Here is an 11,936-nt window from a genome sequence, read left to right as displayed (position 1 = left end):
CGGGAAGAAAAACTCTTACTTAGATCAAATTATTATTTCGTTTACCACAATGAAAATTTTTTATTATTATGTTTGTTAACAAAAAATACATATAAACTGAATAAAAGGGAAGAACATTGATGTCAAACGAATATGCATCCTCATTAATCCTGATTTTTATTTGTGAAATCTACGTCTGTTAGTCTCAAAACTACGTGTTGTGGTCTTTTATGTATTGCGTTATGACGTTTGGTGAAAACTTTGTACGCGCTGGAGAAAAATGGATATCATTTTCGGATTTAGCGTAAAGGAATTACTGTATAACATGTAAAAATATCAAGACAATAAAACCATCGCAGGCCTGTGTTAACAATAAAACCATATAATGTTGCTTTACGTCCTTTTTTCACTATATAATGTTGCTTTACGTCCTTTTTCATAAGATGTTGCTTTACGTCCTTTTTCACATATAATGTTGCTTTACGTCCTTTTTCACATATAATGTTGCTTTACGTCCTTTTTCACATATAATGTTGCTTTACGTCCTTTTTCACATATTTTCACTATATAATGTTGCTTTACGTCCTTTTTCACTATAAGATGTTGCTTTACGTCCTTTTTCATTAAACTAAAACAACCCAAAATTGAATACGTCAATTTTAAAGACTGAAAAAAAAAGATGTAGACGTGAAGCCAAGAAAATGTAAAACGTTTCATCACAATGTTTACAGAGGACTAAGAACCAGCTGGCGATATTGATTGCTAGACACTATATTCTAAACAAATTCTTCATCGTATAGCAGAACTGTTTGAATATAAGAAACAAATACAAAAAGGCTTAGCTACTCCTTGTTCTTTGTACCACAAAACATAAGGATGCCGAAAAATTGAAAAAAAAACAAATCCTATCCCAGTAACATTGTAAATTCAGCGGATATGTTTTTTTTTTTTTTTTTTGAAAGCTTAGAATGCTTAGATATGCAAATTCAACTTAAATTAGAACTTCCAACTGATTGGAAGACAAATATGATGATGTTTTTTGATTTTCTAAGTTGAGAATTTAAGTTCGAATTTGCAAGTATCCTATCACGTGCATGAATACCTTACAAGAAAAAGCCTTAACCGCCTATTTCTCCTCATACCAATGTTTCCGATAATATTCATTTGTGTTATCTGACACTTTTCTAACAGATTTAAAATTTATGAATGAAATACGCAATCTGTCATATTAATTTAAATATAAGATGGGTTTCCTTCCCGCCTCCTCCCATTCTATGCTGGCTAAGCAATATCTATCGAAAAAAAAAAACACTGATGGAATAGCGATAAGTTTACGGACTTACAACGCTAAAATCCGAGGTTCGATTCCCCGCGGTGGACACAGCAGGTAGCCATACGTGACTTTGTTCTCAAACAAACAAACACAGACAAAAAAAAAAGAAGACAAAACTAGTCACCAGCGAAACAGATGGCTACGAGGGCCTTGTTCAAATATTTTTTTTTGTTATATTAATTAGTTACTGACATATTACAACCATTTGTTAATGAAATGAAATATCCTGGCAAGTCAAGATATACATATATATATATAAAACTCTGGAATATTTATTAAGATTTCCTCACATATGTACACACACACACACATATATAATAAGATATCAGTTACCTGTTTAACATCTATTAGCTAGTAACAGTTACAAACTATCTAATCGGTGAGAAACGAAATGTGTTTACAAGTCTGAATGAGGATCATTTGACAGTATTTGAATATTAATCACATATTTTTACATTTGCCGTGTGTTAAACACGGGTTAAATCGCATTTACCTCGTGTTATTTTTTTTTGTATCATCTCAAGCACTAACTGAAATAGACCCTTGTTTTCATGAATACAGATGAATAACACTGAACTTTACTGAAATAAATATATATTTTCGTAACGCCAACGTAGCCTTACTTAAGCTTTATAACGTAAAGTCTGTTATAGAAATAAGTTAGTGCCAAACAACTGCCTTAAATTGATATATATATATTTACAAAAACATGATGCAAAATGAAAGCTTAACAACCTTAAAGTCTGTCGTACCTACACAGTGTGAAATATATCTTTATCGTAATTATTTGCACATTTTCGGCTTCTAAAGTGACACTTGTTAGTTTTATTTAAAAAACAAAAACTACCCGTTACCGACTATTACGAGCATTCACTGTCGATTGAATTTTTTTCTCTCATTTATTAGTACAAAGTATACATACTGACCCTTTCAAAAGCGCCATCTAGTGTTCAACCATACAAAGTGATTTAAACAAATCGTAAACAGACAAATAACTGGCGTTCCCTTAAATAAGCATTAAATCAAAGATTTTTTTTTAGTAAAAAAAAAGCTAACTTGTAAGATTATTACATTGAAAAATGTATAACAACTTGTGATAAGTTTCTGTACGTGATGTAAAGATTGAACTTCCAGCGTATGATAAAAAAAATTTAAGTACTTCATCATATATGAGATTGTCAAGTACTTCTAACAAAAGAACACCCAGACACATAAGCTAATAAGGTATAATGCCAGTAATATACATTGGATATTTTTAATTTGGTTGTTCTTCGGTGGCATTGAGAAAAGTTATATTTCTGTGCTTGAGTTGGGTCTGGACCGCTTGGTGTGCCTGGAGGACCAGCTGTCGAACCTAGAGGCACGAGAAAATCTCGTTCCGCTGAAATAAAAACAGAACAGATAAGAATAAACTACAGAGATCAAACTTCAAAGCAATCATTTCGGCTTCAAATGAATATTTCGAACCTTAGCCTTGAAAATCGCTCATTTAAAGTAAGGCAAAGAAGTTTGTAACTGAAATACGGAAACTGTCGAACCAAACTTAAAGCACTTGTAAAACTCTGACCTATTGAACCGGGCATGGCCTAGTGGTTAACTTGGCAGGTTGCAGATCGAACAGTCCAAAGTTTGAGACGTAGCAAGACTGACCTATTGAAGAGGGCATGGTCTAGTGGTTAACTTTGCGGGATCAAACAGTCAAAAGTTCGAGACGTAGCAAGACTCTGACTTATTGAAGAGGGCATGGCCTAGTGGTTAACTTGGCAGGTTGTGGATCAAACAGTCCAAAGTTCGAGACGTAGCAAGACTCTGACCTATTGAAGAGGGCATGGTCTAGTGGTTAACTTTGCGGGTTGCGGATCGAACAGTCCAAAGTTCGAGAAGTAATGCTGCTGAACACAATCTGCACTTTTAGCTACGAGCTCTTTATATAATGAACCGTTAATCCCGTTATTCGGATCTAAGAGGATAAATAGTTGGTGCAACTCTACATCTACATTTCCTGAGGTCAATATTTGAAAATTAAGTACAGTTATATCTGAACTCTAAGGGTCTTTATTCTGGCTATTTCGCCTGCTTACATATAAGGTGTTTTCAGCTTGAAAATTCCGCTCTATATTTCCTGATTTTGTGGTCAAGAAGAAGATACAATGATGTTGCGCTATGTCACCTAATTTTAAACCACTGCCCAGAGGAACCAGAGGCCAGTCGAATCCGCTGATACCATAGAATATTCCTTGCATTGCATGCTGTGAGTGCGTCATAAGAGTGACAGCGAATCCCTTAGCGTAAATGTCGAGTTGTAGGGGTTATTTGTCACCATTATGATGCAAAAAATATTTTACAGTATCACAGCTCTACAGCTCCGAAACCCAGAGTCCAAAATACAACTACTATTTAATTTAAAAGTCAATAATAAGATGTTTTTTACAATGTTTTTTTAAAAAACTAACTGTAACCACTATTTTTCCGTATTTTGACTTTATGAGGTGGCATTAGCCCTCCAGTGGCACAGCGGTATGTCTGCGGACTTACAACGCTAGAAACCGGGTTTCGATACCCGTGGCGGGCAGAGCACAGATAGCCCATTGTGTAGCTATTCCAAACAAACAAACGAGATGGCTTGTTTGCTTTTTAATTTCGCGCAAAGCTACACGAGAGCTATCTGCGCTAGCCGTCCCTAATTTAGCAGTTTAAGACTAGAAGGAAGGCAGCTAGTCATCACCACCCACTGCCAACTCTTGGGCTACTCTTTTACCAACGAATAGTGGGATTGACCGTCACATTATAACACTCCCACAGCAGAAAGGGCGAGCATGTTTGGTGTGACGGTGCTTCGAACCTGCGACCCTCAGATTGCGAGTGGAGCGCCATGCTGGGCCAACGAGATGGCATTAAATAATTTAAGATAACAGAGTTTTTGTATAAATAATTAAAAATGACAGTATATGTTACATTTAATGAAAATGTATTAAAAGCCAGGGTTGCCGGGATGGGGTAATTGCCCCCACCAATTATTTGTCCAGTAAAGTTTTTATAAAGTTTCTTTTGAATATTTTTGTTAGTTTTTACTTACCGATCGTATACTCCATCAACATTACCTAACGGTCAAGAATTACCACCGTTTGATTAGTGTAAGCCAAGCGATGATGCTGTAACTGTTTTTTGCTAATTTGTGTGTCGTGTGCGCTCATTACAGGAGAAATATTACATACGCGGCTATGAACTTAAACTATGACGCAGTATAAAATTACAAACGTCTAGAGGCAAATTATTGCCGACCAATGAAAATGCGTCAAGGCAAGGAAACTATTTTTTGGTACGTACTAATATACAATAATTATGCCTTTGTTTCTGTTTATAGGTCTGTTATTTCTTCGGCGTGTTTATTACCTCTTGTAACGCAAGTGGTAATAGACAGAACCACAAGATAAAAAATTTTAGAAGTGTAATATTTGTTTGAATTAGGTTTTCACTTCTGTCAGTAACAATCATTAAAAAGATTAGAATAATAAAAAAAGTTATTGCAATATACACCCCCTCATAATGTTTACAATACAACGCGAAGAAATGTGGAAAAAGACAATGGTTATTTTGTACTTTGGTTAAATCTTATTATGATTCCCTCTCCCACCAACCTAAGTTTGTTTCCGGCGCCCCTGAAAGTGCAAGGTGACATTCTGTCCACCTGGGTGGCGTGAGAGCTCCACCTGAATAGCTCTACCCCTCAGCTCATGCTCACCCCTTAGGTATCAGGATTTATTTAAAATTCTAAATTCTAGGTAATTTGAGCTAAAGTAATCTGTCCAGTTGGATGAAACCTAGAAAGTGGATTTAATGGTACCTTGAAACAGCATCAAGACCACCGATGTTTGATAATAAGAATGATAAACAGACACTTCTTAAAGTCAGAAAGGATTGTTTCTTTTGTATATAATAACATTCGACCCTCCCCTCATTTATTTGTTTGTTTCTTTTTAAGCACAAAGCAAGACAATTAGATATATCTGTGCTGTGCCAACCATAGGTATCGAAACACGGTTTTTAAGCCTTCATATCTATCGCTGAGCCACTGGGGAAGGGAGATCTGCCACACAAACAATAGAATTCTAGAAAACACAGATCTATACATTTACTTTAGTTTCAGTGACATACGAAATTTAAGGATTTACATTAACTTGGATTCACAATTATGTCTGCGGACTTACAACGCTAGAAACCGGGTTTCGATACCCGTGGTGGGCAGAGCACAGATAGCCCATTGCATAGCTTTGCCCCCTCAGTGGCACAGCGGTATGTCTGCGGACTTATAACGCTAGAAACCGGGTTTCGATACCCGTGGTGGGCAGAGCATTGTGTAGCTTTGTGCTTAATAACAAACAATGCATAGCTTCGTGCTTAATTCCAAACAAACAAAAAACGCAATCAATTATTCAGCACTTCCAAGTTGTTTAAAATTCCGTATCTCAATACCTATATCGCTTTTGGATCTTTCATGCTGTTTTTGTTTAACATTCTCGTTAATATGCACTTAAAACAAACAAACAAAAAGTCGTCTAGTTTTCATTTTAAATGGCATAATTACCCTAGACCAGTTGGCTCCAAACTGAGTTCTATACTAATTCAGACATGTAATCTCAATAATAATTTCGTGTTGCACAAAATACTTTATTTTTATCATGATAAGCACTCGGGATTCTTTTAGGTAGAAAATATTTATATTAACGTCGTTGATATTTATTTATGTATATTAATCTTGCAAATTCGACAAAATGTAATAAGTATCACGGCAACAACAGTAATAAGCCGCGAATAATATAGTTTGTTTTGAGACGACCTAAAAAAAAAAAAAAGAGACACCTAGCTTTCGGCTAAGAAATTATTATTTGTTTATTTATTATTTCTTTCAATATTTTTAAGTTACACTTCTGCACGTGGCGTACTTTCCACTCCTCAGGTAAATATTTTTTTGTTTAAAAAACACGTAGGTACAATATCCTATTATTCCCTTACATATAACTATAGAGGGCAGAAAATAATAGAATATTTTTTCCAAGAAACACTGCTACTATTTCTAAATTAGTAAACTATCTTTGACGAGGCTTAACCCAGAAAGTAAAGAATTAGCAAGAACACTTACAAAGAGTCGATTTCATCTTTCTGGTCTTCCCATTGGCAGTTTTTCTTGATAAATCCATCAGATTTGGGGCTTTTAGATCGAGTGGGAGATGAAGCGCCATCTGGTGGTACATGTTGTCGTGAACTTTTATTGCCCTTCAGGATGGAATTTTGGTCTACACGACTGTAAATAAATTCCCTGGAAATGAAAATTACTAACGTAAGATCAAGTTTTGTGGGTTTCGTACAACAAGAATTGTCCATGATGAGGTCACGAGGACCTTTCATCTTTCTTTGTGAGCGAAAAGTTTGGTTTTGTTTTCTATATTTTGCGTCCTTTTGGTTCAATCATACATGCGTCGTGCTGTGGTAAATTCAAAACATATATTGGAATGTGCGAGACCGTTTTTATTACATACTACATATTCTACAGTAACAAGAAATATAATTTTTCAGTTCGCAAAGATAATAAAAAAGTAAATGTAGCAGACATGGTAAATATATCTAGAGTTTAGACATGGAGAAGTAAAATAGTTCTCAGAAAAGAAGAGTAAACACCACCATCTTGATTATTTAAGATTACTGTCTTCTACGAATAAGGAAAACAATATTTGACGAGCATTAAATAACCCGTTTGGTATGGATTATATATATATAATTATATATATGTATGCATCTGTGATCTACATAAAACGAAAATTACACTCGGTAAACAATAAAACTTTTTACATTTAAAATAACCTTATTCTTGAAGTCAAAAGTAAAGTAGGATTGCTCAAGCTGCTAACAGAATAGAAAGTAATACGTATTAAAACACTCAAGCTGCTACAAGAGTAGAAAGTAATACGTATTAAAACACTCAAGCTGCTAACAGAATTGAAAGTAATACGTATTAAAACACTCAAGCTGCTACAAGAGTAGAAAGTAATACGTATTAAAACACTCAAGCTGCTAACAGAATTGAAAGTAATACGTACTAAAACACTCAAGCTGCTACAAGAGTAGAAAGTAATACGTATTAAAACACTCAAGCTGCTACAAGAGTAGAAAGTAATACGTACTAAAACACTCAAGCTGCTACAAGAGTAGAAAGTAATACGTACTAAAACACTCAAGCTGCTACAAGAGTAGAAAGTAAAACGTATTAAAACACTCAAGCTGCTACAAGAGTAGAAAGTAATACGTATTAAAACACTCAAGCTGTTATAAGAATAGAAAGTAATACGTATTAAAACACTCAAGCTGCTACAATAGTAGAAAGTAATACGTATTAAAACACTCAAGCTGTTACAAGAGTAGAAAGTAATACGTATTAAAACACTCAAGCTGCTACAAGAGTAGAAAGTAATACGTATTAAAACACTCAAGCTGCTACAAGAGTAGAAAGTAATACGTATTAAAACACTCAAGCTGCTACAAGAGTAGAAAGTAATACGTATTAAAACACTCAAGCTGTTATAAGAATAGAAAGTAATACGTACTAAAACACTCAAGCTGTTATAAGAATAGAAAGTAATACGTATTAAAACACTCAAGCTGCTACAAGAGTAAAAAGTAATACGTACTAAACACTCAAGATATTAGAAGAATATAAAGTAATACGTATTAAAACACTCAAGCTGCTACAAGAATAGAAAGTAATACGTACTAAAACACTCAAGCTGCTACAAGAGTAAAAAAGTAATACGTACTAAAACACTCAAGCTGTGTCATTGGTCAATAATCCACACGAGCTAACAAAATCTCGTGTTTTCAAAGCTACCCTCAACATCGGTGTCATTAATTCTAGATCTACCAAAGAGGTCCATTGGTTTTTTAAAACTCATTTGTCTACATTACTTATGCTTAGAAATGTTTTTGTTTTCATAACTTCATTAGTTACAAGACTCTAAATAACGTATGAACCAATCAAAAATTAAACAAAAATATCACAGATATTGGAATTAATCTCATTAATTGTTGTTTGGGGGGTTTACACAGTAAATGAGTGATTTTGGTCATTTCTGTTTCACAATGCGTGTTAAAACATAAAACTACTCAATGGGAGAACTCACGGATGTTAAACAATCTGGTAATTTGGGGTTTGAGTAACTTTTTTAACGTTCAACAAGAGAGGCACCTTTCTTAAGGTCAATTCACGGTGTTTACTTTCGATTGTATTTTGTTTCTAATAGTTTATCAACAACAAAAACATGTAACTTACGTGTTGGAAGTGGCATTGCTATAAGAAGGCGGATGGAGAACTACGATGCCGTTAGCAACTCTTCGCTCGTAGGGCGGACCCACAGTTCTATCTATTAAAGGGTTCCGAACACTGTACACTCTTTGTTGTTCCCATTTTTCCTGTTGTTGTTTCGTTTTCCTGAAACGATCCAAAATCTCTCTCGGTTACCAAGCCTTTTTTTTTTCCGGATTAGACGGTTATTTCGTTTTTTCTAACAAACAATGATAAAACGGCTAAGCCTTTTTTTTTTTTCGGATTAGAGTGATACTCTAGCATCCGTAGAAGTTCCTTCCATGAATTCATTGATTTCTAACCAAGAAACACGAATAAATGATGATCAGAAACCGTTTAGGAGTTGTGGATTTAGGGGACATTGACATCTTCACTTCTTACTCTCTCAACTCTTCAGAAATTCGAAATATTTTATAAAATCCATAACAAAGATCAAACTGGATAAAATAATATTTCTGAAATACCTGAAATACAAATCACTTGTAGCAAAAAAAAAACATTTTTCGTTTACCTTCATGGTTAAAAATTAACATTCAGAGTGCTAAATTATGTGTGGTGAACGTTATTTTTGGGGTCTATATAAATATAATAGTATAAAAGAGGTTCGTCGAATCCATAAGGTGATACGTACACACTTTCAGTTTTGCGTTTTGCGATTTTTATGGGCGTTTTTTACCACTACCTCACCCCCTATTGATGGATCTTCACCAAATTTGTCATGAAGGTTTGTTGGGTCCATGTGGAGCAAACCTGCGGTTTCACATTTTGCGTTTGTTTACAATTACATATAAGGTAAGCAACATTTCATGTCCTAAGATAACCTTTCATTAACCATGAACTTACATAACTTCTGTCCAGGTCTTGTCAAACCTAATCCACGAGCTGGGTTTAATCCGCCATTTACTCATCTAATACAGTTTTCTTTGACTTACAAAAATACGAGCGTTAATGGCACCTACCGCTTCTTGCAGGTAGAACAGAGCAAAGCAATCCCCAAGACGCCACCTAGGAAAATGACACTGCTCAGTGCAATGATGGCGATTTCGGTGGTTCCCATGTGGCTGATTTTTTCTTGAACAGATACTCCCTGTATCTTCCGAATGCGGAATTGTGCCAAGTCTTCGCTGATAGCGTCCGACTTCTTGATAAAAAGCCTATTGTAAAAAAAAAAATATTTGTTTTGGTTTGGTCGTTATTAAGCACAAAGCTACAAGATGGGCTATCTGGGATATGCCCACTACGGATATCGAAACCCGAATTTTAGCGTCGTAAGCCTGCAGATTTATCGCCGAGCCACCAGAAGGCAGGAGATATACAAAACCATTGAATAAGGTAAACATTTATTAAACAAGAGGGAATCCTCAATAACCGCAGCTTTAATTAGATCTCAAATCGGCCAAGAGGTGGCGCTATGAGTTAAAAGTTTGTACTTGAAAGATAAAAAAAACAAACTCAGAACCATTCTATGAGCCACAATGCCGCGGCTAAAAATCAGCACCATTACAAGCTACGATTTAACTTATCTTTTTGAATTAGTTCAGTTATTAGAAATTGTCCTTTTTAGAAGACTACAGTACTCCGTATTTCTGCATTTTAAATCAAAATCACATTTTATATTTCCCGATATTTATCCTCGATTATAACTAACAATAGTTTAAAGTAACTGTTGCTTGTTATAATTTTGTTTCAAACAATTTAAATCATCATAATAAAACACTGAATTCCATATTTTTTATTCTAATTCCTCATTTGATGTTTTTCAACAAATACGATGACTTACTTTAACAGTGACTCCGTGTTTACTATTTTGTTCGTTTCTCTTTCAATTCCGTAAAGAAAAAGATCCGTTCTGAGGAATGAAAAAACAAACAAAAAACAACAGATTAATTAACATCTTAGATACTCGAAACTTCAAAATAAAATTCAATTCTACTTTTTAAAACTTTGCGGTTCATCCCAGATCAGCCGTAACAGTAATTACTATTTTGAAATTCCCTGACATAAAGTACAATCCAATCATTGTTAATATCAACTTAAACTACCAGGGTTATAGTAGTTCCTGCTCGTCTATCAGAGTTTTGTTAACTTAATTGTAGGTTAGTTTTAAACTGGTCTTCTAACACGTGACAACAGTTTGGTTGGTGTTAAGCACCAAGCTACGCAATGGGCTATCCCTGTTCTGCCCACTACGGTATCGAAACCAGTATTTCAGAGTCGTAAGGTTTCCGTGAAAAAAGTCTCTCTGTATAGATACAACAAAAAATCACAAATGTTATTCCTTAGTTACACTTTAACGTTTCTCTCTACACAGATACAACAAAAATCACAAATGTTATTCCTTAGTTAAATATTAACGTTTCTCTCTATATAGATACAACAAAAATCACAAATGTTATTCCTTAGTTACACTTTAACGTTTCTCTCTATATAGATACAACAAAAATCACAAATGTTATTCCTTAGTTACACTTTAACGTTTCTCTCTACACAGATACAACAAAAATCATAAATGTTATTCCTTAGTTACACTTTAACGTTTAGAAACAAATATCAACTTACGATTCTGGATCTTCTTCTTCTTCTCCCTCATGATGGGATTGAAGCTTCGCCATTTGTATTTTGTAGCCAGTGGTGTTTGATAGGTAACTGTTGGTGACAAATTAATACGTTTATGTTAATCAAACTGGAAGGAACGACAATTTCATGCTGAATACACAAATCATGTTTCTGAAGGTTAAAAACGTTTTTACATGACGATAAACAGAATCTCCTCCTTTCTGAACTAACACGGAGATGATAAACAATAAGCGTGTTTAGAATAAAAACCAAACAACTCCGAATTGTGAAGATCAACTCTTTTTAAAGGAACACTGCCGTCTCTCTTATGCTCCTCCCCAAAGTTAAATCATGTGAAAGTTAAAAAGTTCAACAGTCTGATTATTAACACGACAATACACTCAAATTCAGCATATCTATATTTACGAAGTATACATTGTTAAACAATCGAAAAAATTACAGTATACGAAAGGTTTATATAGACATACACTATGCACTGTTGTTGAGGGCATCCAGGTTTATATAGACATACACTATACACTGTTGTTGAGGGCACCCAGGTTTATATGGACATACACTATGCACTGTTGTTGAGGGCACCCAGGTTTATATAGACATACACTATGCACTGTTGTTGAGGGCACCCAGGTTTATATAGACATACACTATGCACTGTTGTTGAGGGCACCCAGGTTTATATAGACATACACTATA

General features: G+C 34.7%; 1 protein-coding gene across 1 annotated transcript in view; it reads right to left on the bottom strand.

Annotated features, from left to right (window-relative positions):
* Positions 1–1,598: 1,598 nt before the first annotated feature.
* LOC106473492 (cadherin-89D-like) overlaps positions 1,599–11,936 on the bottom strand; it is a 14,589-nt gene continuing 4,251 nt past the window's right edge. The window contains exons 3-8 of the mRNA XM_022401918.1: positions 11,226–11,312; positions 10,447–10,515; positions 9,626–9,820; positions 8,634–8,792; positions 6,453–6,629; positions 1,599–2,693 (exon numbers count right to left, since the gene is read on the bottom strand). Coding sequence (XP_022257626.1) covers positions 2,603–2,693; positions 6,453–6,629; positions 8,634–8,792; positions 9,626–9,820; positions 10,447–10,515; positions 11,226–11,312 — 778 coding nt within the window. The 3' untranslated portion in view covers positions 1,599–2,602. The remainder of the gene's footprint in view (positions 2,694–6,452; positions 6,630–8,633; positions 8,793–9,625; positions 9,821–10,446; positions 10,516–11,225; positions 11,313–11,936) is intronic.

This window comes from Limulus polyphemus, unplaced genomic scaffold (genome assembly GCF_000517525.1).
Source record: "Limulus polyphemus unplaced genomic scaffold, Limulus_polyphemus-2.1.2 Scaffold6219, whole genome shotgun sequence".
Lineage (NCBI taxonomy): Eukaryota > Metazoa > Arthropoda > Merostomata > Xiphosura > Limulidae > Limulus > Limulus polyphemus.
This window is presented reverse-complemented; position numbering and strand designations above follow the sequence as displayed.